Source organism: Mus musculus, chromosome 10, assembly GCF_000001635.26.
Source record: "Mus musculus strain C57BL/6J chromosome 10, GRCm38.p6 C57BL/6J".
Taxonomy (NCBI): domain Eukaryota; kingdom Metazoa; phylum Chordata; class Mammalia; order Rodentia; family Muridae; genus Mus; species Mus musculus.
The window spans coordinates 61,713,051-61,739,709 of record NC_000076.6 but is presented as its reverse complement, the minus strand read 5'-3'; the positions used below and the strand labels follow the sequence as shown (position 1 = coordinate 61,739,709).

The 26,659-nt window shown below is 49.8% G+C and overlaps 2 protein-coding genes across 17 annotated transcripts in view; one reads left to right on the top strand and one right to left on the bottom strand.

Moving 5' to 3' along the window:
• The window catches only part of Macroh2a2 (macroH2A.2 histone), a 45,965-nt gene extending 44,895 nt beyond the window's left edge, over positions 1 to 1,070 (top strand). Inside the window, exon 10 of one of the 2 annotated variants that reach the window (XM_006513833.4) lies at positions 248 to 1,070. Coding sequence is in view for 1 of the 2 variants with exons in the window: in NM_207000.2 (NP_996883.1) it covers positions 248 to 413 (166 nt within the window). In the remaining variant the exon portion in view is untranslated. The remainder of the gene's footprint in view (positions 1 to 247) is intronic. The other variant, NM_207000.2, reaches the window with a different exon arrangement.
• On the bottom strand, positions 450 to 24,447 carry Aifm2 (apoptosis-inducing factor, mitochondrion-associated 2). 15 transcript variants are annotated; one of them, NM_178058.4, is made up of 10 exons: positions 24,358 to 24,447; positions 13,656 to 13,854; positions 13,230 to 13,345; positions 11,944 to 12,063; positions 11,489 to 11,581; positions 7,279 to 7,387; positions 5,281 to 5,433; positions 4,052 to 4,252; positions 2,952 to 3,127; positions 450 to 682 (listed from the first exon to the last, which is right to left on the bottom strand). In NM_178058.4, the coding sequence occupies exons 2-9, from the start codon at positions 13,831 to 13,833 to the stop codon at positions 2,976 to 2,978; spliced, it is 1,122 nt and encodes a 373-aa protein (NP_835159.1). In that variant the 5' UTR covers positions 13,834 to 13,854; positions 24,358 to 24,447; the 3' UTR covers positions 450 to 682; positions 2,952 to 2,975. The 15 variants fall into 15 exon arrangements, 13 of the variants coding, with proteins under 13 accessions (NP_835159.1, XP_006514184.1, XP_011241874.1 ...); XR_380441.3 differs by lacking the exon at positions 450 to 682 and adding an exon at positions 1,054 to 1,311 and having other exon boundaries at positions 2,900 to 3,127; positions 4,052 to 4,255; positions 24,358 to 24,446; XR_003948803.1 differs by lacking the exon at positions 450 to 682 and adding an exon at positions 1,054 to 1,311 and having other exon boundaries at positions 2,900 to 3,127; positions 24,358 to 24,446.
• Between the last annotated feature and the right edge of the window lie 2,212 nt (positions 24,448 to 26,659).

The following is a 26,659-nucleotide window of genomic DNA, read 5'->3' as shown; positions in this document are numbered from 1 at the left end:
AAGTGAGAGCAGGGTGTGGTGACACGCGTGTTTAATCACACGCTCTGGAAGGCAGAGGCAGGCGGATCTCTGAGTTCAGGTCCAGCCTGGTCTACACAGTAAGTTCCAGGCTAGCCACGGCTTTATGCGAGACCCTGTCAGAACAAAGACTAAAAGGAGCCGATCTCCCTCTCCCCAGACTAGGAGAGAATTATACGGTGGTGACAGGGGCCAAAATGACGCAGGCTTTTCTTTTCCTTGGACACAGAAACTGCTTCCCCAAACAGACGGCCGCCCAGGTGACCCTCAAGGCCATCTCGGCTCACTTCGACGACTCGAGCTCGTCCTCGCTGAAGAATGTGTACTTCCTGCTCTTCGACAGCGAGAGCATCGGCATCTACGTGCAGGAGATGGCCAAACTGGACACCAAGTAGCTCTCTCCAGTGGCGGCGAAGGAGGAGGATCGGCGTGACGTCACAAGAGCGGGGGTTTTATTTTTTACAAGGATTGCAGAAGGGTGACGGGGCATGGGAGCGGAGGGTGGCTGAGAGGGTGAACGGAGGCAGCGGGAACAGGTCCTGCCTGCCTGGTGAAGGGGTCCGGTGCATTTTATATTCTCTTTACAAAGGGCCTCTCTTCCACAGTTAACCAGGTCTCCACCAGGGCTTTCTTTCCATGTGTTTTTCTTCTTGTTGTTTTAGAACTTTTTCAAAAACAAACAAGACAAACAAACATAAAAATAGGCCTTCTTTAGATTTATAGCAGTGACTTTTACACACTCTCACACACACACACACACACAAAATCTGTTCACAGTTTCTGTGTCTTTGGGTTCCTCCTTTTTCCAAGAGAAAAGGATGTGACTGCCCATCCTAGGTATACTGGCTGTCTCCCTCAGTGGAGAAGATGAGAAGAACATCTTGGGGTGCTTTTCTGTTATAGGGTCCCCTCCCTGACGCCTAAAATATTTGTAACTACACCTAAAAGGGTTTTGCTTCGGGATTTTTGTTTGTTCGGTTTTTTTGTTTTTTTAAAGAAAAAGAAAAATGAGAAGAAAAAAATAAAAGCTCCAGCGTCTTTCTTATAACATAGCCCTTTATTGCGATATTTTCCTCCTTCTGGACAACCGCGTTCCCCACAGACAGATTCATCCAGACGGTTATAAAGAAATAACACAAGGCCTGTCACTGAAGAGTCCCGCCATGCTCTGTAGAGTTCTCACATGGCCGGCTTCCTGCAGGTAGTTGATCCTTCCCTCAGAGAGGGTGAGCTTCCTGGCTGGTGTCCACAGCAGCAGAGCCGGGGACAAAGCTGCCGGTGGTTGGTCAGTCTCTGGGAGAGAGAGTCAAGTCTCAACTCCAGTCTGGAACAGACCTTGGTCACAGCCCAAATGGGGATGGGCTGGAAGCACCAGAGATGCTGGTATCTCAAGGACTCTTGCCACCTATAACCAAAGGCCAAGGCCAAAGCAAGCTGGAAGAGGCAGGGGAGGGTGAACCATGCCGAAATCTACTGGAGTGGACTCCCAGTCTCTTCTGCTATAGACATTGAACTTAGGCCATGCACAAGTGGCTACTCCCTACTTGGATAGAGAAGTCCTTCAAATACTTCATACACCTTAGCAATCTATAGCGGACATGGTGACCCAGGAGGGCCCAAGTGACAGGAGCTGGCCAGGAAATGAGCAGCACAGCTCCCCACCCACTAACAGCAGCCTGTTAGTAACCTGGAAACCACTAGGTACCATCCAGAGATGCCCATCTGGTCTTTGGCGATCAAGCAGCCAGTACCCTCCCCAAATCACAGGTCTCCATCCCTGGATTCCTGCACCCAGCCAGGCTCAGCCTCTCTAGACATAAACTTCACCCTGTTGGGGTAGTATTTGAGTGACTGTCCTCAGAAGCAAGCAACCACCAGCCCAGAGGGGGGTGGAGGTGTTCAGCTGTTCCCCCTTTTAAAAGGGTTGTCCCAGCTGGCCTTGCTGACTGATTTTATCTGATTGTGGAGTGGTGTCAAGGACCAGGAGACTCTCATCTGTGTATCCAGTGGCGCCCTACCACCTGTTATACACCACTCTGCTTTAATGACACTCACTGGTTCCTTGGAGTAAAGTCTGACAGAACCCTGCCTCAGTTTGTCAGTGAGACCTTAGGAGAAGGGGCAGATGTGGCTTATATCTCCCCCACCTTCCCAAAGAGATTTCAGCAACGGATGGGTGAGCTAGAGGGGAATTTTGTCTGACTCTTCGTACATGCACCTATGACACACAGGCAAGCCGGATATGGAGATAAAGGCTCATGAAGGTTAAAGATGGGCCCAAGGTACCAGAAAAGACTGAGACAGGAGCATTACCTGAACTCAGGAGTTCTAGGCCAATCTGAATAATGTAGGTAGACATGGTGGGGGGCAGAGAGAGATTCTGCACTCATGCTGTGTGAGTGTTGTTAGGAGGGAAGGAGAGAGAGAGGAAGGGGGGGTGCTAATCATAGAGTAACAAAAGGCCTCAGTTAATAACGTACTTGCTGTAAGATATACAGGCTCCCCCACCCCAGCACCCCTCCTTGGTCTCGTGCTGTGGGCTCTCTTTACTATACTACAGATGAGGAGCCAACTAGAGGAGCCCAGCTCTGCCCAACAAGAGCTCTGAACAGTTCTCCCAAAGCCTGATGCTTTCATGTGCACACACAGACAGAAGCCTGCAGTAGGGGAGCTCCCTCTGCCTCCCCAACACCCTTTAGCTAGCACAGCTGCAGGCAGACCTTCCAAACCCGGAACGAATCTTCTAGGCTAATTGTTCTTTTTTTAATGCCTCCCCCCACCCTTTACTCTCTGTCTCTCATTTCTGGCTTTACTCAAAATGTATTTCCAGCCAGCACATGACTGACACCACGATCCAGACAAAGAGCTCCGCCCTTGGCACCTGTCAGAAGGGTGTCCTTTGTCAAGCAGTCTGTCACCCCTCCGAGCGGTACCTCGACTCCCACGCAGCCTCCCTGTCACGGTGGAGACTGCCGCATGGTTTTCCAGCTTGTGGAGATGAGAAGGTCCCTGCTCTTGGCCAGCCGCACCATGAGGCGGCCTACGTAGAAGCCACTGATCTGACCCACGCCATCATTTCTGCCCATGGACAGGAGGAATGTCAGCGCACCTGGGAGGCAGACACACACAGCAAGACGATGCTTGAGTGCTTGAGGGATGCAGGCCTGATGTTTGAGACTCCAGCAGGCAGCCATGCATAATACCTTTTAGGAAAGCAAGTCGTGTGTGTGTGTGTGTGTGTGTGTGTGTGTGTGTGTGTGTGTGTACACCAACCATGCATACCCTTTAAGAAAGCAAATCAGATGTTTGGTGTGTGTGCTTGTGTGGTGCAGATCAGGAGACAACCTGGGCTATCATTCTTCAGGTGACATTCACATTTTTTTTTAAAGCTGGATTTTTTTTTGTTTCCTGACCACAAGGCCCAGTTTTTTGTCTTTTTCTTAACACGTGTTCTAGGCATCAAACTAGGCCCCTGCTTTTTAAGTACTTTACTGACTGAGCCATCTCCCCCAGCCTCTTTTGTTAGCAATACTGTCAGTGAAACCCGGGGCTTCAGTGTGCCAGGCAAGAATTCTACCAGGGAGCTACAGCCAAAAGCATGTTTGGTTTTAAAGAGGCTTTGTGCGGAGACCTGCAGTCTGGTGGTAATTCATGTTATAGCACTGGGCCACTTCGTTCTGACCCTCCCTTGGGGCAGTCGGGACCTTAATATGGCCTCATCTCTCTTTTTTTTATTTTTTTAAAAGATTTGTTATATTTATGTGAGTACACTATAGCTGTTCTTAGAAGAAGGCATCAGATCCCATTATAGATGGCTGTGAGCCACCATGTGGTTCCTGGGAATTGAACTCAGGACATTTGGAAGAGTGCTCTTAACTGCTGAGATATCCCTCCAGCCCAGGCCTCATCTCTTAAAGTTGGGTAGTTAAGCTAGTGGACTGATGCATGTTTAAGCATCTACTAGGAGAGTAAGGCCCCAAAGCCTTTCGCATGTCTAATCCCAAACCAACAAACATAAACAGGCTTTCCTCACCTGGCTTGTAAGCTTTGAGTGGCCTCTGCTTCATGGAGTTGACGATGTTGGCCACGGCAACATTGGCATGCAGGCCAGCGTGGTAGGCCATCTTGGGCTCCTTGGTATCGGCACAGTCACCAATGGCATAAATATTGCTGTAACCTTCCACCTGGAGGAACTCGTTCACTTTCAGAGCACCATTGCTAGCCAGCCTACTCTCTGCTGGGCAAGATGACACCACGTTAAGTCGCCTCCGGAATTGCATGAGTACAGGGTGTGGGTTCAGTCACTTTGGAGGTATGTGCTAAGAAATGGCACCCCCACCTGCCGTCATCCAGCCTGAAGTCCCCACCCAAGACCCTGCCTGCCGAAGCAAGCCTAACCCACAAGAACAGAGGCAGATCACTGGAAAGCCAGGGAGCTCACTACAAGTCCCCCGGCTTCCCAAGTCTCTAACTGTCTTTGGAACATCCATGGGAATTTCAGAATACACACAGGCCTTTTCTAAACGACAAACAGCTTCCCTTATAGGGGTTGAAAAGAACTTATCTTTGGAAATACATTAGGATAATGAGACATTAAACCCTGGGATTTCTGCCCACTACCCCTGTGGACTGGCTTCCTTCTGGATTGAAAACTAACTTCCTGTTGGATCTGGCTGAGACTGGTCAGGGAAGGATGCTCGACAGTGGAAAAATGACAGGTACCTGGAGATGCAGAGTAACCATGGAGCTTGGCCCCTGAGTCTTACTCTCCTATGTAGATGCTTAAACATGCATCGGTCCACTGTCTAACTACTGAACTTTGAGAGATGAGGCCATATTAAGGTTCCGACTCCCCCAAAGGGAGGTTCAGAATGAAGTGGCCCGATGCTTGGATCTGGATTTGGAGAGAGCAGCGTACCTGTGGATGGAGAAAAGCCTGACCTGGGACTTCCTGGGCTTCCTCAATGAAAGCATCAAGAAAAGAGGCCATTCTCACCTCTCTGAAGCCTGTTCCTATCTCTCGCCACTAGGGGGAAGCACTCACCTGGAAGGGGAGGATTCTGGCCTCCAAGGGGGGTGTGGGTGAGAGAAGGGGGGAGGAACAGCTGGGCTTGGCTCACCTGAATTTAAAGTTCAAGGTCTAATGAACTTCTGGGATAAAAGGAGGAGACACGGAGTGCTGGTTCAGGTGGCAAGGACTATGGTGTGTCTGCAAATGCCAGGGCAGCTTAGGGAGCAACAACCTCTGGGCCACTCACTCACCAAATGCACTGCGGTAGGCAGAGCTGTTGATCTTGATCCCATTGCACACAATCACCATGTTGGTGGCCACCTCCGTGCCCTTGTCTGTCTCCACCTTGATGTACTCCCGATACTCATTGCGAGGCAGTTCCTCCAGGTTGCTCACCCGCTCACCTGTGGGAGGGTTCCGTGACAGGAAGCTGACAGAGGACAGCACACCCCGTGGTGGACCAAGGGAAAAGTCGTCCCTCATGACTCCCTCCGTCCACTCTCCTGAGCAGCAGGATCTGGACGTCTGTCCCCAAGGGGTCCATCTGGAGGGAAGTTCCAGGAAGCTGCGAGGGGGAAGCCAAGCCAAGCTTCCCGAGTTCTAGGAAACAGGACTCAGTGGAAGGCCCCTTCCTTCTCGGAATGGCAGCTCGCACATCCTAAGCAGAAGGCCTCTCCGTACAGCATCCACCAGAAAGCAGAGAAAGGACTCCGTTGGCAGGAGGCTTGTAGAGCATGCAGAAAGCCCTGTGTCTATACCCAATGCCACATCAACTAAGCAGAGTGTATGCCAGTACTCTGGAAACAGAGACAGGAAGATGAGATGCTCAAAGTTCTTCTTGGCTATACAGTTTAAGGCCACAAGGCCAGCCTGAACTACATACATGATATACTCTTTCTCAAAATAAAATATTCATATATACGGAAGGGCTGGGAAGAGGGCTCAGTGGTTAAGAACACTGGTACTCTTCCAGGGGATCCAGGTTTGACTCCCACCATCCAAACAGAAGATAAAAACCATCTGTAACTCAACTCCAGTTCAAGGGGATCTGATTCCTTCCTCTGGCCTCCATAGGCTCTGGGTACACTCTAGGTACACAGACAAAACATTCACACAGGGGCTGGAGAGATGGCTCAGCGGTTAAGAGCACTGCTGTTCTTTCAGAGGTCCTGAGTTCAAATCCCAGCAACCACATGGTGGCTCACAACCATCTGTAATGAGATCTGACGCCCTCTTCTGGTGTGTCTGAAGACAGCTAATCTTAAAAATAAAATAAAATAAAATAAAATTCTCTTTAAAAAACATACACACACATAAAATAAATTTTAAAGAACGAATAGATGGATGGATGGATGGATGCTAGGTGAAACTCAGCGGTAGATAGATGGATAGATGGATGGATGCTATGTGAGACTCAGAGATGGATGGATGGATGGATGGATGGATGGCAAACAGAAGAGAAAATGAGGAAACCTGTCTGGAAGTAAAGTGCTTCCTATCCTCCATGACCAGTTAACAACGGAGGCTGTGATAGCTGAGAGGGGTTTCCACGGCAACCACCTCACAGCCTTCTAAGAGAACAGGAAGGCAACACCCAGGTGCCATCCCACTCCAAATGCTGGGAAGCTCTGTCCCTTCCTGCTCTGGACAAAAAGCCACACCCAAAAATCAGGGTGGTGATGGCACACACCTTTAGTCCCAGTACTCAGGAGGGCAGAGGCAGGCAGATCTCTGAGTTTGAGGCCAGCCTGGTCTACAAAGTGAGTTCCAGGACAGCCAGGGCTACACAGAGAAACCCTGTCTCAAAAAACTGAAAGGAAGAGGGAAAGAAAGAAAAAAAAGGAAGGAAGGAAGGAAGGAAGGAAGGAAGGAAGGAAGGAAGGAAGGAAGGAAGGAAGGAAGGAAGAGACAGACACATGTAATGCCTCAGATTACAAGTCTGTTCCCTCTTCCACTGAGACATCAAAAATGAAAACAAGGGCCGATCTTTGGAAGACTTAACTCATTCAGTAAATAGCATCCACCTGTCCTGTTCCTAAGCTACAGCGGGGAACTGCTGCACCCTGGGACTCCAGCTGGACACAGCTCAAGCCAGCTCTGATGCCTGAGTCGTCCTGCTGCTCCCAGATACAGTGGGAAGGAGGGAGCCCAGCCGGCCGGTCGGCCATGGCTGGGGCTCTGGGCAGTACATCAGCACTTGAGGAAAGGGGCTGGGGTTGGCTGGGCAGGACGGGTGACCTCTCACGTACTCAGCAGCAGCTGCACACCCTTCCGGAGGAGGATCTCCTTCACTTCCTGCCGCACACAGGGCAGGAGTTCCTTGTCGGCCAGGGGTACTCTGGAGTGGATAAGAGTGACCTGGGACAGACAAACAAACAAACAAACAAACCCACAGGGCTTGAGCGGGAAGCCTCCGAGTCCTCTCTCCGACTTCCCATCTAATACTGAGGAGACAGAGCATCAGCTATGATCTCTGCAGGGTTCAGGGCCGCAGCCCACATCTCAGTACTCAGAACTCGGTGCCCCTAAACCAGAGACCCACGTGTCTCTGTACAATGCCTCACCTAAGGCAAACAGACAATTCCTTCAGGATACAAAACTGTATAATCACTATATAAGCTGCTGGCATTCCAATGTGAATACCAGGCTGATAGCAACACTAACACAAGTTCTACTTATTTATTTGTTTGTTTGTCTATCTACCTATCTATCTATCTATCTATCTATCTATTTATCTATCTAGGTTTTTCAAGACAGGGTTTCTCTGTGTAGCCCCGACTGTCCTGAAGCTCTGTAGACCAGGCTATCCTCAAACTCAGAGATCTGCATGCCTCTGTCTCCCAAGTGCTGGGATTAAAAGCATGTGCCACCACCACCCAACTAAGTAAAACTTTTAAATTATTTTATTTTGTATTTTGAGACAGGATCTCTCTGTGTTAGTGGTGTTCACCCTGTGGGTCACAACCCTTAGGGATCAACTCAGACCATCAGAAATATTATATATTTACATGACGAGTCATATAATAGCAAAATTACAATTAGGAAGCAGCAATGAAAATAATTTTATGGTTGGGGGTGGGGGGGTCACCACAACATGAGGAACTATATTAAAGGGTCACAGCATTCGGAAGGTTGAGAGCCACTGCTCTATGTAGCCCTAGCTGTCCCGGAACTAGCTAGGTAGACCTGATTGGCCTCAAACTCACAGAGATGCTCCTGCCTGTGCCTCCTGAGTGCTGGAAAAAAAAGGTTTGTGCCACTATGCTTGGCTCTAAATAAAAATATGATAAAGAGGGGCTGAGAGATGGCTCAGAGGTTAAGAGCACTGACTGCTCTTCCGGAGGTCCTGAGTTCAATTCCCAGCAACCACATGGTGGCTCACAACCATCTGTAATGGAATCCAATGCCCTCTTCTGGTGTGTCTGACAGCTACAGTGTACTCATATACTATATATATACATACATGGTAACTCAGCACATGCCAATCCCACAATGATGGGTGGGTGGCTTCTGTAGGACTCTTCCATGCCTACCAATACAACATAGATCTTATACATAATTAGTTGAAATGTACTACTTCAATCTTTACCCCTGAGGCATGGCAAGAATAACCCCATCTGTCCCCGGTTGCAGACACAGAGCTCTTAAGCCCTTCCAGTGCTGGGAACGCCATGGATTCTGATAATCGGCTGCAACTCCCAACCCAGAGCTTCTGAGATCTTCGTGATTCTCTGAATGATAAAACTGCTGAATGTCTTGGAATTTCCTGAGTGATGGGCTCATCCTTCGTTCTGATGAGACAGCAGCCTCAGAGTCAAACCACGATGGGAGCTTCCAATCCCTTCCCCAATCTCCAGGAGGCAGACGGGGGCTAGAGTTGGGAGTTCCACGGTTCATCATGGCTCCCCAACAAAGCCTTCAAAGATTCCCTCCAGGGCCTGGAGAGCCTCAACATGCATAACCATGTCCATATGGCACACCCCAACGTCAGGGAGAAAGAGGGCCCTGTGCTTGGGCCCTCTTTATCTGGCTGTTCATTGATGTCCTTAAAAGGCTTCCCCCCTACCCCCCCCCCAGACAGGGTTTCTCTGTGTAGCCTTGGCTGTCCTGGAACTCACTTTGTAGACCAGGCTGGCCTTGAACTCAGCAATCCGCCTGCCTCTGCTTCCCAAGTGCTGGGATTAAAGGCATGCGCCACCACCACCCGGCAGTCTTAAAAGGCATTCTTAATTTTTAGTTATGTGTATAGGTGTCTGTTTGTGGCTAGTGCATGTGAGTGCAGTGCCTGTTGAGTCCAGAAGAGGGCATCAGATCAGATCCCCGGGAATCTGCTGGAGTTACTGGCAGTGTGAGTCTCAGATGTGGGTGCTGAGAACCAAACCTGGGTCCTCTGCAAGAGCAGGATGAGCTCTCAACCACACAGTCATCTCTCCAGCCCCATCTGTGTCCTTTAAAACATCCTTTGTGGTAGGTAACTCGGCAATGGTTAAGTGCGGTAGTTTGAATGAAAATGGCCCCATAGACTCATAGGGACTGTGGCATTGTTGGAGGAAGTGTGTCACTGGGTTTGGGTCTTGAAGTTTCAGAAGCACAAGGCAGGTCAAGTGTGTCTCACTGTCTCATCCTGCAGATCCAAAGGTAGAACTCACAGCTCCTTCTCCAGCTCTGTGCGGGCCTGGATGCTGCCATGCTTCCCGCCACGATGATAACGGACTAAACCTCTGAACCTGTAAGCCAGCCTCAGCTAAATGTTTTCCTTTCTAAGAGTTGTCATGGTCATGTCTGGAGAGGCTCACCGGATGGCTCAGCGGTTAAGAGCATTTGCTGTTCTCATGGAGAACCTGGGTTCGATTCCCCACAACCCACAGGGCAGCTCACAGCTGTCTGTGACTCCAGTTCTAGGGGATCCTAGGTCCACTTCTGGCTTCCACAGGGCCTGCATTCACATGGTGCACAGACATACAGGTAGGCAAAACACCCATACACATCAAATAAAAATAAATAAATCTCTTAAAAGTGAAAGCTGTGATGGTCATATGTCTCTTCACAGCAATAGCATCCTAAGACAGAAACGGTAAGCAAGCTGCCTCCCTGGGGTCTATAAGCCGCTCTGGCCACTATGAAGCCTGCTAGGAGGAACTTTCCATTCACGGCTGGGTCAGGCGGCAGTGCTGGTAAGCCTGGGACGACCTACTCCATCATCATCTGAGGTGCGAACAGCCTTGTGGGGCTATGTGCTGACTCCAGGCAGTTGGAGCTGAACTGCATTGTGGGACACCCCCCCACACACACTGAGGGTTGGGAGAGAACCACTCTTCTCACCACAGAAGTACTGAGAACAAGCAGCAGTCGGCGGGTTTCCCCCGACACAACACTCATGAATCAAAAGGAACACTTTAACTACATCCATCAGTCACCATAATTTCCAACCATTTGTCAGAGAGTGAGCATATAATTAAATTACCCCGGATTGATTTTCCTTTTCGAAGCCAACCGTCTCTCCTGAGGGAGAAGAACGCTGTTTGTGGGCTCTCTGTGGCTGGAAGAGGCTGGCTCACATGATCTAAGGCTGACCCACATGAGCCAAGGCTGGCTCACATGTGCCAAGGCTGGCTCACATGAGATACCAGGAGGCCCTGGCCTGCAGAACCCATCACTACAACTCACATTTAACCCTTATCATTCAAGAAGCTTAGACCCTTCTCTCTCTAAGGTGCCAGCTTGGTTCCTATCTCTCCAGCATAAAGAGTCAGGGCAAGCTGTTGCCACCCTTCCATGGGTAGAAGAGAATCAGTCCTTCCCTGCTGTGGGCAGCTCTCCCAGTGCCCTGAGCATGGACCCCGACATGGCTGTCCAGGGCGAGGGCTGCCAATCAAACACACCAAGAAGCCTCACAACAAAAAGAGGTCATCAAAGGACGCCCAGGCGTCATCCTAAAGGAGACGTGGGAAGCCGGGCTTATGAGACATCTCCCTGGCCTTCCTCTCCCCACCTTCAGGGCTCTCCTCAGCCAAGAGCATAAGCAGGAGGCTCTCCCTCACTGTGTGGGGAAATTGCTCATGGAACTGCTTTTTGTACAAGATGGAAAATGTACTCTGCTTACGTAAGCGGAGCTCCAGTCTCCCAGGGCCTGAGGAATGTCCTGGTGTTGCTGGGGTGGTGAGATGGCTGGTCAGGTAAAGGGGCTTGCCCCGAAGCGTGACTACGTGAGTTTGATCCCTGGGGTACATGAGTCAGAAGGAGAAAACCGATTCCCATGGGCTATCCTCCTACTGCCGCACTCACACAATAGTTCTTGCATGAGATTGTGTGTGTGTGCGCGCACACACACACACACACACACACCACTAAACAATCAAACAAACATATATAATACATAGGGCTTTTTTTTTTTCCAAAAAAAGCAAGCAAGCAAAGCAGGTGCCTGCTGAGAGTTCATAGCCAAGGCATTAGCCTCACCTCCTTCTCAGGGTACTCGGTTTTAATCTCTGCTGCCATCTCTACTCCTGCAGAGCCGCCTCCCACCACCACGATGAATTGTGAGCGCTGGATCTGCAGAAGAAGGGACCGTGAAACATACCCACAGGCCTTCGTGGCCGAAAAAGGGCTGGGCTCTCTCCATACGTGGGTGCTCCTCCCCACCTCAAAGGATCACTGGGGAAACTGGTGGCATGGAGCCACACAGAGCAGGTGGGATGGGAGACATCCCTACCCAAAGTGGAGGCAGGTGAGACAAGCCGGTGACATACCAGCACAACGCACACGGGAACTCTGGGAGAATCTCACCGTAGCACCTGTGCTTCCCCCAAGGCTGTTGATTGATGTCCTCCCACAGTCTCCTGACCCAAGCCCCAGTGGTGACCCCTGGCACTCTGGCCTGCCCACCCTGTCCCATATCCCCCAGTGTGACACACCTGCTTCACCATGTCCTCATAGGCCTGGATGGCTGCCTGCTGGCAGGACACCTCGTTAAACTTGCCAGGGAAGGGTCCGGTGCTGCCTGTGGCCAGGATAAGATGTGAGAAGGGCAAGGCCTGCAGTGGATAAGAAATAGGAGAGTAGGGGGCTGGTGAGATGGCTCAGGAGGTAAGAGCACCCGACTGCTCTTCAGAAGGTCCTGAGTTCAAATCCCAGCAACCACATGGTGGCTCACTACCATTCGTAACAAGATCTGACTCCCTCTTCTGGTGTGTCTGAAGACAGCTACAGTGTACTTACATATAATAAATTAATTAATTAATTAAAAAAGAAGAAGAAGAAGAAGAAATAGGGGAGTAAGCCTGAGAGAAGTGACTAGGCTGCCACCTCCAACCTCAGGACACCGGTGGCCATGAAGCATTGCAGAGAAAGGCGGCCCTGTGAGAGGACAAGAAAATACCACATTGATGGAGGCCATGTAAGTACCAAGAAACACCTAAGGAAACATGGCGTGGATAGCCAGCCAGCATGGGGATGCAGAGTCCCCACCTCCACAGCAGGGAGCCTAACAGAAAGCTGCCTGGGGAGAGTGGGGGGAGGGGAGGCCAATAAGCAGGACTCACACCTCCAGTTTAGAATCTTCTGGACTTTTAAAAAAAAGATTTACTTATTGATTCTATGTATATGACTACACTGTAGCTGTCTTCAAACACACCAGAAGAGGGCATCAGATCCCATTACAGATGGCTGTGAATCACCATGTGGTTGCTGGGGATTGAACTCAGGACCTCTGGAAGAGCAGCCAGTACTCTTAACCGCTGAGCCATCCCTCCAGCCCTGGACATTTTGGTTTTGAGACAGGGTCTTGTGTAGTCCAGGCTATGTAGGTGAGGATGTGACCTTGACTGTCTAACCTCCTGCCTCCAGCTCCCATGTAATATGGAATTACATGGCATGCACTGTGCTCCATACTGAGGACCAAAGCCAGGGCTTCATGCACAGTAGGCAAGAACTCTACTAATGGAGCTACATCCCCAATTCCTTCCCCTGCCTCAGATAGTTTAGAACCTTCCTTCTATCATGACAAGGCACTTCTGTAAATCTCAGGACAGCGCTTGGCATATAGGAAAGACTCAGGCAACCCCAGTCACCATCTTGTGTCTGCCGTGACCAACATGAGGAAGAATGTACTTGGAGCAGCGAGGCAGGCTTGGAGCCTACGGATAGCTCCTCTTGGACCCTGAGTGGACCCCTTCCCACCAGATCGACCCCACACACTCACCTCGCCACCCTGTAGCAACACCATCCGGTTCTTCAAGTCTATGCCAATCACTTTGCCCTGGCGGAAGTTGTCCTTGAAGGTCGCAGAGTACGAAATGAATGTCTTTTTGGCGAACCCTGGGAATGAGCACAGAAGATGTCACAGAGCAGCTTTCCCCAGCCATGTACCCACAAGGATGCTCTTGGCCACAGCCAGGCCAGTGGGTATACCCAGGTGCCCACTCTGTCCTGAAGTGCCCGTCTGGTCCTCAGAAGAACCTAAGCTCTTACTCTAAGGCCTCATTATGGGAGATGCTTAAGACCAGCGGCTCGAGCCTCTCCGGAATGAATCCGATGCCTGGAGCAACTTGCCCTAATATAGAGAAAACTACCCCAGCCCTGACATCATAGCCCAAGACAAGACCAGGCTCGTAAAGGAGCAACTCACCGCTCTCCACGGAGGCCCGGAGGGCTGCCACATTGTGGTGGAAGGAGTCCTTCATATCCACCAGCATGAAGGGGACATTCAGCGCCTGCAGCTGGCTGGCAGCCGCTATCCCTCCGAAGCCCCCGCCCACGATCACCACGTGCACGGCTCCTGTATCCACCGAGACCTGGGACCCCATCTTGAACTTGGCACTTGGGAGCTGGGAGGAGATAATACATCAGATTCAGGGGAGCAGGAGGGAAGGGGTGTCCGTGGGAAGAGAGAAGTGTCAGCAGGAGTTTCCCTCCGTCACTGTCCACGTTATCTGTTGAGACGAGGACTCTCAGTTGAACTCGGAGCTAACCAATTTGGCTAGGCTAGCTGGGACAGGATCCCCTGTCTCTCTACCCTTTTATGGATGGAATTACAAGTGGGCTGCCATGCTCACTTGTCATTTTATTGGGTGCCAAGGATCCAAGTTCATCTATTACACTTGCTTGACAATTGCTTTAAACCCTGGGCTGCTTCTCTCCCCAGCTCCATGAAATTCACAAAATTCCAACTCCATGGACACAATTAAATTAAATTAAATTAAATAAGAAAACACCCGATCCCTTCTCTGGAGGCATCCGGATCCCCCAGAGCCCTTCTATGCACCCAAAGTCGTGTCTATCAAACCGTTCTTCAATTTGTCTTTCCTAAATGTACAGCAAAGATTTCCAAAGAGGAAGCAATGTCTACTTGACATACATGTACAGTTGTGAATCATGGGGTCAGACAGACAGGCTTGGCCCCCAGCCTTACAGAAGCAGAGCTCAGATGAGCAAGATGGCATAGCAAGTGTAAGGCTGATAACCTGAGGGTTCGATCCCCAGAACACAGCGGAAGGAGGACACCAGCTCCCAAAAGTTGTCCTCTGACAATGCGACCCCATCCCCAACAATATCATACACATACAATATTAATTATTAAATAAATATTCTCTCTTTTTAAAAAAATATTTACTTTATGTATGTGAGTACACTATTGCTGTCTTCAGACACACCATAAGAAGGTATCAGATCCCATTACAGATGGTCATGAGCCACCATGGGGTTGCTGGGATTGGAGCTCAGGACCTCTGGAAGAGCAGTCAGTGCTCTTAACCACTGAGCCATCTCTCCAGCCCATAAGCATTCTCTTAGAAAGCAGAGTTCAGAACATCAAAGGACCACATACCAAAAACCATGCACGAAGTTGTGCAAGTACATGAACAAGAAATAGTAGCCTTGACTGTTGGGAACCAAAGAAGCCGCATTAGGGGAAAATAAATCCTTTAACTTCCATGTTACAAACACTGGGATGACCTTGTGCTAGGAGCCTAGGTCACCAGTGTGAGCCCCAGATTTAAGGGAGCCCTTGAGAGCCTATGACAAGCATCCTGAAACATAGGGTTTTCTGTGGCTTACTGTGTTCCTCAAAGCACACACTGGAAATGTAATCTCTGATATGACAGTGTAGAGTTGGCCCTCGTGGGAGGTGTGTGGGTCATGAAAGTCCCACCTATGAATAGATGTTTGCTGACTATAAAAGGTGCTGAGGGGCCTGTGAGGTGGCCTAGCTGGTAAAGGTGCCTGCTGCCAAGCCTGCCAAACATGAGTTCAATGCCCAGCTTCCCACGATGAAAATCAACTTCAGAAAGTTGTCCTCCACACATGCACCCTGACAAGCGCACATATGCGTACACGCAAACACACACGTACACCTTCACACATGTGCACACACACAAAATAAATAACATAAAAATGTAATTTTTAAAATCGGGTCCCAAGGTTTCAAATTGGGAACTTGTTCTTTTTTTTCCTTTTTTCTTTTGCCTTCCCCATGAGAAGATGCAGCAGGAAGGCTCTTGGCAGAGGCTGACACATTAACTTTGGACGTCCCAGCCGTTAGAGCCATGATGTGGTGACACACACTTTTGATCCCAGCACTCAGGAGGCAGAGGCAAGCATAGCTCTGTGAGTTCAGAAACAGCCTGGTCTACAAAATGAGATCCAGGAAAGCCAGGACTGTTAAACGGAGAAACCCTGTCTTCAAACAAACAAACAAACAAACAAAACAAACTGGAACCATGAGCCCATAAGTGTTCTGCTCGTTATAAACGAGCGACATTTTGTGACAATGCCACAAAGAGACTAAGATTGTGTGGCGTGAGCAGAGGACAATAAGGTATAGGGAAGGAGCCTGCAGTGGGGTAGGTCACTCCAAAGCAGCAATCCCCCACACCCAGGGACATCTAGGGGATATGATCCAAGCCATGGAAGTGGGGTGAAAGGCCTGCTGGGAAAAATCTCAATAACTATCTGAAATGAGGAAGGAGGGTTAGAAAAACACTAGCTATCAGGTAGATGGTGCTGAGAGGGGAGAGCAAGCATCTAAGGAGTGCCTACGTTGGGTGGGGCCCAAGCTTCAGGCTCACCCCTGGACTGAGGAGAGCTGCCCAGTTCCAGCCAACTGAGAACAAACCTTAGTTAAACCCTACAGTGCTAAAATTCCAAAACCTTTGGTCCAGAGCCAGACGTTGAGGCATCAAAGGCAGAGGAAAGTGGCAGCCTAGGGCACTAAACATGGAACTGCTGAGCCCAGAGGGAAACGCACGCTCAAGTGGCTCGGGCTCCCACTCAGTATCTCCATGATGTTGTCAGAGCCACGTCAGTATTCTGGAGTCTGCCCCAAGAGGGACTGGGATTTGTCTCCAGCACAAATAAACCCCAGAGATGAACATACCAAGTGCCCTTGAGACAGCCTAAGGGCTTGCCAGTGTAGAAGGAGCCACCCACCCATGTGAGGGCCACATCCCTGCAGCTGAGGTCTAGATAGCAGGAAAAGGGTTGCTGGGTGGTACTGTCTCAGACCAGAGGACATCAGACTTCCTCCAACCTGGGCCAAGTCACAGGAAGGGACTCTAGGGAGATACCAAGGACAGAAATGCTAAAGAGAGGCCCAGCTATTCTGTGGGCTCCAGGCAGAGCACCAATAATGCCATTTGGGGGACATAAGAAAGGAGTAACTTGCTGGGCAGTGGTGGTGCACACCTTTAATCCCAGCACTTGGGAGGCAGAGGCAGGCAGATTTCTGAGTTCGAGGCTAACCTGGTCTACAGAGTGAGTTCCAGGACAGCCAGGGCTACACAGAGAAACCCTGTCTCGAAAAAACAAACAAACAAAACAAAACAAAGAACCAAAAAAGAAAAAAAAGAGAAAAGAGAAGAGAAGAGAAGAGAAGAGAAGAGAAGAGAAGAGAAGAGAAGAGAAGAGAAGAGAAGAGAAGAGAAGAGAAGAGAAGAGAAGAGAAGAGAAACTAGGCACAGTGGTCCACGCCTACAATCCCCTAGCTGGGAGGTCCAGGCAGGGAAGTCAGAAGTTCAAGGCCATCCCCACTCAGTCTGAGCTACATAAAGGCTTTTAAAAATCCCAGCACTTGGAAGGCAAAGGCAGGCAGACCTCCTCCGAGTTCAAGTTCAGACCAGCCTGGTTTCCAGATCCAGCCAGGGGCTACTCAGAGAAACCCTGTCTCAACCAAAACCAAAACCAAAACCAAAACCAAACCAAACCAAACCAAACAAGCCTGAAATCTTGGGAGGCAGCTCAGTGGGCAAAGTGCCCACTATGCAAGCAGGATAAGCTGAGTTCTAGCCACAGCATCCACACAAAAGCCAGGTGCTGTAGTGCACACATGGCAGGAGGAGGAGACTCCCAGAGCTCACTGGTCAGCCAGCCTAATGGAACAGGTGAGCCCCAGGTCCCGGTGAGACGCCCTGTCTCAGACACAATGTGGATACCTCCTAAAAAATGACACCCAACAACCTTTGGCCTCCAAGTGTACTCATGTGCGTGCTAGCGCACGCCTGTACACACACACACACACACACAGAGAGAGAGAGAGAGAGAGAGAGAGAGAGAGAGAGAGAGAGAGAGAGAGGGAGGGAGAGGGAGAGGGAGAGGGAGAGAGAGAGAGAGAGAGAGAGAGAGAGAGAGAGAGAGAGAGAAATGGACTCCTAGCTGAGCCTTGAAGGACAAGCTCAAGTCGCAGGGCCACCCACTGTCTGATTGTCTGCATGGCTACTCTTCTCTGAGCTTTGCTGTACTCTTTTAATTTATTTTTTAATCTTTTGTTTTTTTTAGATTTATTTGCTATATTTATATGAGTACACTGTTACTGGGATTTGAATCCTGGACCTCTGGAAGAGCAGTCAGTGCTCTTAACCGCTGAGCCACCTCTCCAGCCCTGTTTTACTTTATGTGTATGAATGCTTGCCTGCAAGTGTATCTGGGCACCACAGCATGCTTGCATAGCCAGAAGGTGATGTGGGGTCCTGTGGAACTGGAGTTATACAGATGGTTGTGAGCTCTGGGCTCCGGGAATGGAACCCAAGTTCAGCCAAGAGCAGCCATTACCCTTAACCACTGAGCCACCAAGCTCCCTCAGTTTACCTGTTTCAGTCGGAAGCACTAAGGGTCCAGTCAGCACTGATACACATGAGATAGCCTTATACACACAGGATTGACTCTAAGACACAGACACCCCTGGGACTGCTCCCAAAGCTTCCTGCTCAGGCAGGATAGCTCCTGATCAGAGCTCCTCACCATGTTTACACTTGGTGCTGGCGGTGGGAGAGCCCTGCATCGGGAGTCTGAAGGGGACTTAAGGTTATTTCTCATTGGTTAAGTAGCTTCTAAGACACCAAGGTTTCAGCACCCACCCATCTGACAGATTAGGAGACTGAGTCCCTGGCAGGATTGGGACCAGATCAAATCCCCCAGAAGGCAAATGTTCCCTCTCCTCCTCTAACTCCTCAGAGGGCTGCCCACTGTGAGCTAACTCCTAGTACTGAGCAGGCTGAACATGCCAACTGAATAGAAGAAGGCGAATATTCAGGAGGACACAGGTACTCAGCCAGAAGCAGGAATGGACACCAGGGGGTTAGCAGGGCCTGGAAGCATGGAAGGTCATAAGGCAGACCACAGTGGGGTACCTTCTGCCTGCCTCCTTCTGTGTGGGCCCAGTCCTGCCCTAGGCCAGCAGTTAGTTGTAAGGTCAGAAGTGGGTAGGAAGAGTTCACGACACATGTGGCAAAAACGTGTGTGGTAGGTGACAGGCCAGCACCAACATCACTCAGAGCCCATCACGCCAGATGGGCCAGCAAACCTGCCCTGTGTCTCCTGAGAACTCCTTCCCTGGGAGGGGCGTGTGCCAGCATCTACTGAGCTGGCCCAAGGAAGGGATTAAGCAAGCCCCAGATGCCTCCGCTCCTTCCTCAGCACCTAGCTACTCCCCCCAAAACGCAACCCTTTGAGATGCTCACCTGAGCCAGCCCCCACCAAAGCCAAACCGCTCTTCTCGGTCTTGAGGACTTCAGAGTCAAATGCCAAGAAAAGTTAGGCCGTGCCACTCCCTGCTGCCCTCTCTCCTCCACTGACCTCTGCCACCCTCACTTGGGGGATAAAAGGCCAGCAACTCCCCGGAACATTTCAGCTCCTTGCCCAACACTTGGACACAATGATTGTCCTTGGCTTTTCTCTGTCCATTCTTGGCTGCCCCTCTCCGGAACAAGGGTTGGGGTTGGCAGGGGCAGGCTCCTCTTTGTTGGGCCATGACCTACTTGGCCAGCCACCTAAAACCACAGTCTGGGGCTGCAGAACCTCCACCTCCAGCTGCAGACCCCAAGTGCACGCCTGGAATGAGTGACTGCATCCGTGTGTCTTCTCACACGGCAGCCAGGATGGGTCAACTACAATCACTGGGAAACTCCAGTAACCCACAGAAACCTCCATCGTTGGGAGACTCCAAAGGAAACTCCCACAAAGCCGGGCAGTGGTGGGCACACCTTTAATCCCGACAGTTGGGAGGCAGAGGCAGGCAGATTTCTGAGTTGGAGGCCAGCCTGGACTACAGAGTGAGTTCCAGGACAGCCAGGGCTACACAGAGAAACCCTATCTGGGGGGGGGGGGAGAAAGAAAGAAGGAAGGAAGGAAGGAAGGAAGGAAGGAAGGAAGGAAAGAAAGAAAGAAAGAAAGAAAGAAAGAAAGAAAGAAAGAAAGAAAGAAAGAAAGAAAGAAAGAAAGGGAAAGAAAGAAAGAAAGAAAGAAAGAAAGAAAGAAAGAAAGAAAGAAAGAAAGAAAGGGAAAGAAAGAAAGAAAGAAAGAAAGAAAGAAAGAAAGAAAGAAAGAAAGAAAGAAACAAAGTCCCACATATTCATATAACCTATTCTCTGTCCTGAGACTTGCTCTGTAGACCAGGCTGGCCTCGAACTCACAGGGATCTGCCTGCCTCTGCCTCTGGATTAAAGGCATGTGCCACCAAGCCTGGCACCGACCTGTTCACTTTTAAAGGGTGAATACCATTTTTCCATGAAAGGCTTGCCTATGGGAAAGTCAGGCAACAGAATCAGTATCTGTCGAGCTGTTCACTCTGTGCAAGAAGTAAGTCAGACCCTAGGTGCATAGGTGTCACACACACACACACACACACACACACACACACACACACACACACGATTGCTGCAATGCCTGGCGTTCCCTGCCTTTGCCCTGGGGCTTTGCAATGCCTAGGCGGGAACTGCTGAAGAACGCTCAGCCTTTTTCAGACCTGGCCTATTATGACGTGAAGAGTGGGCTAAGAAGGAGCTTCTCTTGTTTGGTTTGCTAGACAAGTACATGTTATTTTTGCAAAGATAACTGGCCTTCAGAAGTGAGATAGGCCCGTGGAGATGGCTCAGCTGGTAAAGTGTCTGCTCTACAAGCATGAGGACCTGAGTTCGTATCCCAAGAACCCACCACTTAGAAGCTCAGCACTATGGGCTGGAGAGATGGCTCAGCGGTTAAGAGCACTGACTGATCTTCCAGAGGTCCTGAGTTCAAATCTTCCAGAGGTCCTGAGTTCAAATCTTTCAGAGGTCCTGAGTTCAAATCTTCCCAGAGGTCCTGAGTTCAAATCCACATGGTGGCTCACAACCATCTGTAATGAGATCTGACGCCCTCTTCTAGAGTGTCTGAAAACAGCTACAGTGTACTTACATATAACAAATAAATAAATCTTTAAACAATAACAACAACAACAAAAGTTGGGCATTGTAACTCCAGCACTGGGTAAGCAGAGATGAGCTGAGCCCACTGAGCCCTGAAGGTGATTGATTGCTCAGCTGACCTAGGCAAACCAATGAGTCTCTGGATCAGAGAGACCCTGTCTCATTAAAAGGAAGGGAGAGTGTAGAGGTGCAGGTCTTTTCTTTTTTTTTTTTAAGATTTATTTATTATTATATGTAAGTACACTATAGCTGTCTTCAGACACACCAGAAGAGGGAGTCAGATCTTGTTATGGATGGTTGTGAGCCACCATGTGGTTGGTGGGATTTGAACTCTGGACCTTCGGAAGAGCAGTCGGGTGCTCTTACCCACTGAGCCATCTCACCAGCCCGAGGAGCAGGTCTTTAATCCTAGCACTCTGGAGGCAGAGGTAGGCACACACACATACACACACACACACACACACACACACACATACACACACACACACACACATACACACACACACACACACATACACACATACACACACATACACACACACACATACACACACACACACACACATACACACACACACACACACACACATACACACACACACACACATACACACACACACACACACATGTTAGACAGGGAAGCTACCAGTGATGGTACATCATACCTGTGATCCCAGAACATAAGTTCAAGGCTAACCTTAACTAAAAGAGTGAATTTCAGGCCTACAGAGTAAAACTCAATCTCAAAACAGAAAACAGTGAGAGGGCTCTATAACTATATGATTTCTTTCTTCCTTAATCGTTTATTTATTTCTTATGTGGATGTTTTGTCTGTGTAGCAAGTATATGCAGTCCAGATCCCCTAGGGCTGGAGTTATAGGTAGTTGTGAGCTGTCGTGGGCGCTGGGAATCAAGCCAGGGTCCTCTGGAAGAACAACCAGTCCTCTTAGCCACTAGGCCATCTTTCTAGCCCCATGATTTCTTTAACCAAATATAATTCACGTACACAGGTTACCATTTAAAGTGTAATTTGGCAGCTTTTACTATACTTTCCAGATTGCACAACCACCACAGCTATCAATCCAAATAACTTTCATCAGGGTGTGATGGGACATGCCCATAAACCCAGCACTCCGGGGGACACTGAGGTAGAAGGCTAGAGAGTTCAGGGCCAGCCTGGAATGTGTGGAGAGCCTGTCTTGGAGAAATCCTTTGGTAACTCTTCATGCCCTTGTCCTACAGATTTGCCTATCTTACGTGTTTATGCAAGTGGAGTTATCCAGCACACAACCTCTCATATGGTTCCTTTCCTTGACTTGTATGGCGTCAGTGTTCCTTCTTCACATGGCTAAATAACACCATCATATGACCAAACCAAATTCCCATGCGTTGCCCAACACTTTAGCTTTCGCTTCACGGTTGTTGTGAACAGTGTCTCTGGGGACGGACATCTGTGCGCAAGGTTTTAAACTTGGACATACTTTCAAGTTTAGTCTAAGGCTATGGGCAGAGCTGTTGAGTTGTGGATGACCCTAGCTTTAACTTCCAGCAAGGAAGTACAGAGAACCTCAATTATAACTACTGGGTTCAGAAATAATAGCTTAAAACAGTGGTCCTCACCCTTCCAAATGCTGAGACCCTGTAATACAGTTCCTCCTGCTGTGGTGACCCTCAACCATAATATTATTTTCATTGCTACTTCATAGCTGTAATTTTGCTACTGTTATGAATCAAAATGTATATATGTGTTTTCTGACGGCCTCAGGTGACTTTTGTGTCATTCAGACCCCCAAAGGCATGGAGACCCATAGGTTGAGAACTACTGGTTTAAAAGAAGTTTTAAGTGCTAAGTGATCTGTTGGTGGGGTGTTTGCCTAGAATGTACAAAGTCCTGGGTTAAATTCCTAGTATCGAGTAAAACAGGTGTGGTAGTGCACACTTGTAATCCCAGTATTAGAGAGGTGGAGGCAGGAGAATCAGAAGTTCAAGGCCATTTTTGGGCCCATGGTAAGTTTGAGGCTGCGAAGGGCTACATGAAGCCCCATCCCGTCTCCCTGCCCATCCCAGGTAAAAAAAAAAAAAACTTTATTTCTAAGTAATTTACCAATTGCCCCATCTCCCAAAACGTACAAACACATACACAATGTGGTGGTTCACACTTGAACTTGCCTATCAACCGTCCTCTCTGCCAGACAGGCAGCCTGAACCCGGTGTAAAGAGACCTTCAGGAATCTAGTGGAACACATTTCTGCCATAGCTGTTCAGAGGTCAAGCTTCAGACAACACACAACAGGAACCCTGTGCACCCAGGCCAAAGTGAAGCCACCCTGCTGTCTCCGCCACAAAAATCACCACCCAGCCTTTTGAGTCATCCAGGCTTCTCAGGAAGGAAAATTTCAACATTGACACACAGGGTAGCCACATCTCCACTGTGGCCTCGAGGCAGAAGAGGCTCCTGAAGTGTGACTCAATAGGCTATGATATCTGTCCCCTCTTCCACTGGGGAAGGGAGGCGATGGCTCCCCTCTTTGGACACCAAAGACCAGGCTGAGAGTGAGCACTCTAGGGACAGCTGCTGAGGAATGCACCCCTAGATATACCGTTGAAAAACACCCCATGCTAAAAGGGACTGGCTGATAGAATGAAGAGGAGAAGGAAAAGAAGCACTCACTTTGGCATAGACACTCCTGCACTCAGACACACACACACACACACACACACACACACACACACACCCCAAGTGACCTGCCCATCCCTGGCCATTGCCAACCTGCATCTCCCTCCAGACAAGGCCCACTGGCTGTACAGTACTTGATAGGCCCAGCTCTAGTGAACAGGAGGTGACTTAGGCCAGTGTTGACATGCAGTCCCTTGAGAGTGTGGCTGAGCACTTGGGGTGTGTTGGCAGGGGACACAGGCTCATGTTAGAAGCTGATGCTAGCCTTGGTTCATAGGTGCTGAGTGGGGAGATCTGGAAGTTTCTTTCCAAACTACACCTGTCCTCCCCCGGGGGCCTCAGCTCTTAAGACAGCTGAGCATTCCCCCCCCACACCCCTAAATCCCAGGGTCAAAATTATCTTAGTGAGCTATGGGGATGTGTGGAGTGTGTGGTCTTGGAAAGAACAGGGTGCCTGGGAAGAGGGGGAGGAGGGAGGAAGAAAGAGTAAGAGAGAGGGAGAGTGGGAAAGGGAAAGAGAGAGGGGGAGGAGAGAAAGAGAGAGAGGGAGAGAGAGAGAGAAGAGAAGGGGATTCAGTCATTGCTGGTCTCGCTTTTTCTAACAGAACCCCTATTTCACAGGGGGGCGGGGTGAAGCAGGCCTCCAATGCACCCCTGGGTAACCCTACTCACTTTCTCTGAGATTCCTAAGGGTCTCCCGCTGCACTCAGACACCTCAGTCCTTCTGTCTGAGACCCTCCCAAGATCAAGGCCACGCCTGCCCCGCTACCCCTGCGCGTCCTGCTTCCCCCTCCCAAGACCCCAAGTTCTTCCCGGACAGATTTAGCGGACATTGAGGAGCAATGAATCCCGAGGAACCTGGTCCTCCGGACCGGCGTTAAGTATCCTAGGCAACGGCCCCCTCCTAATTCCGCGGCCCCTGTCATGCCCCTAGTGTACCCCACGCCGCGCGAGGGAACAAGGATCCCCAGTGACCTCACCTGTAGCGGTCCTTGGTCCTCGCGTCTTCCGGCGCTGAGGCCCCGTGTCGGGGCGTGCCCATCACTGTCTCCGGGTCGCAGCCCCGCCCCGAGCCCCGCCCCCGAGCCCCGCCCCTCCCGCTGCCCTGGAACTGACCTTGACCGCCTACCAGCCGCTCCCTACTTGGACACTCCCAGCGCTGATGCAGCCTAGCTAGCCTCTCAGCCTGCCAAGATCCTGCGCCTTAGTTTTGCCAGGGGTTTCTGGGAGACAACCGAGAGCCTCCCCAACACACACACACACACACACACAAACACACACACACACACACACACACACACACACACACACACACACACACTAGCTTTGCCATCTGCACACATGTGCATACGGACTGAGCGCCTGCTGTTCGCCCAGTCTTTGGTCCTGCACTGGAGCTTTAAAATGGAGAGCGGAACCGGTATATCCTTTGGTTATATGGTAGCCTGGAGAAAGAAGGGGTTTAACACAAGACTCAGGAGCTGTTTGCCTATCCTGAGTGCCCTGGATTTCTTACCCACAGAAGCAGAGCACGGTGGTGCATACCTGTAATCCTAGCATTTAGGAAGTAGAGGCAAGAGGGTTAGAAATTGGCTACTGAGTCCACTTTGGACTTCCTGAGATCCTGTCAAAAAAATGAAGCCATCAAACCACCACTGCTGACAGACTGCAGTGGTGCAGCCTTTAATCCCAGCACTAGGGAGGCAGAGGCAGGAGGATGTCTGTTGAGTTTGAGGCCAACTCGGAGCAAGTTCCAGGACATCCAGGGGCTACACAGAGAAACCAGGTCTCAAAAACCCTACAAAACAAAACAACAACAACAAGAAGACAAACAAAACACTACCACATCTCCTGTCACCTACTGCTGTAAGGAAGCTTGGAGATCAAAAAGTATTCAGGCCTCTCTCCCATACTGAAGTCAGCCCTGAGCAAGGGAGAGAAGCAAGCATGTGTGCCAAGTCACAGAAGGATGCCAGAGATAGGAAAGCCAGAGCATTCGAAGCTACATAGGGGAACGATAGGGCATCTGTCTCCAAGCAGATATTGTCCCCTACCCTAGGGGCAGTAGGCAAGTGTCCGTGAGGTCACGTACATACCTGAGCAGGGTGTACTAACTCATGCTTGTACCCACAGCCACTGGGGAGGCTGAGACAAGGAGGTTTACAAGTTCAAGGATATCCTGGGCTACAGTGAGAGACCCTGTCTCAAACATACATAGGCAGTAGGTAGCATTTCTTTATTTGGTTGGTTGTTTTGTTTTGCTTTGAACACTTGTTTTGATGAGAATTTCACACATGAACATTTCCATCATTTCCATCCTGTCTTCTATAATTGCTACTGTTGCACACACAGAAACAGACAGAGACAGAAGCTACCTGAAGGGCTCCAACAGGCCCAGGCACGACATACATGGTACCAGCAGCTTTTACCCTTTCCCCTTCCCTCTCCTGGCTAAATCCTTAGATCATTACTAAAGCTAGCCCCGCAAGGTCGGCTCCCCTAACTGGCCTCTGACTCATTTCTGAGACTGAACACCAAGGTCCAGCCATCAAAATTCATGATTTGGCTGCACTGGCTAACTGTCCAGTCAGGATTCACCAACTCATCTGAGTACAGACTTCCCCTTTTTCTCCTTAAAAACTGTCCTTCAGAGACACCTGCTGCTGCCTTTGTCCCATCCACAGGCAGCTCCCCACCCTCCACCAATTTGATCTTCTGGGGTAATAACTCTCCTTTGGTGCCTGGGGGTGTTCTGAGCCACCTCCAAGCTCCCCTCCCTTCACTAAGTCCGTTTCATATTTCCCTTATGAACATGTAACCATCTGGGAATGGGTAATGTCAGCAGAATGAGGTTTCCCTAGAGAAACCTCATAATCAACCTCTCTCTCTCTCTCTCTCTCTCTCTCTCTCTCTCTCTCTCTCTCTCTGAAGCCACTAACTGCTAACTTTAGAGATGGGGCCTTATGAAATTTCCCCATCTGCACAGCATGTTACCTGGTGTGATTATTTGCAGGCCTTGTTTAAGCAATCCTATTAAGATTTTGTGGCAGGACCATGTCTAGAAGACATTAAGTAGGGCTGGAGAGATGGCTCAGTGGTTAAGAGCACTGACTGTTCTTCCAGAGGTTGAGTTCAATTCTTAGCAACCACATGGTGGCTCACAACCATCTGTAATGGGATCTGATGGCCTCTTCTGGTGTGTCTGAAAACAGCTATAGTATCTCATATACATAAAATAGGCAAATCAAGAAGAAGAAGAAGAAGAAGAAGAGGAAGAGGAAG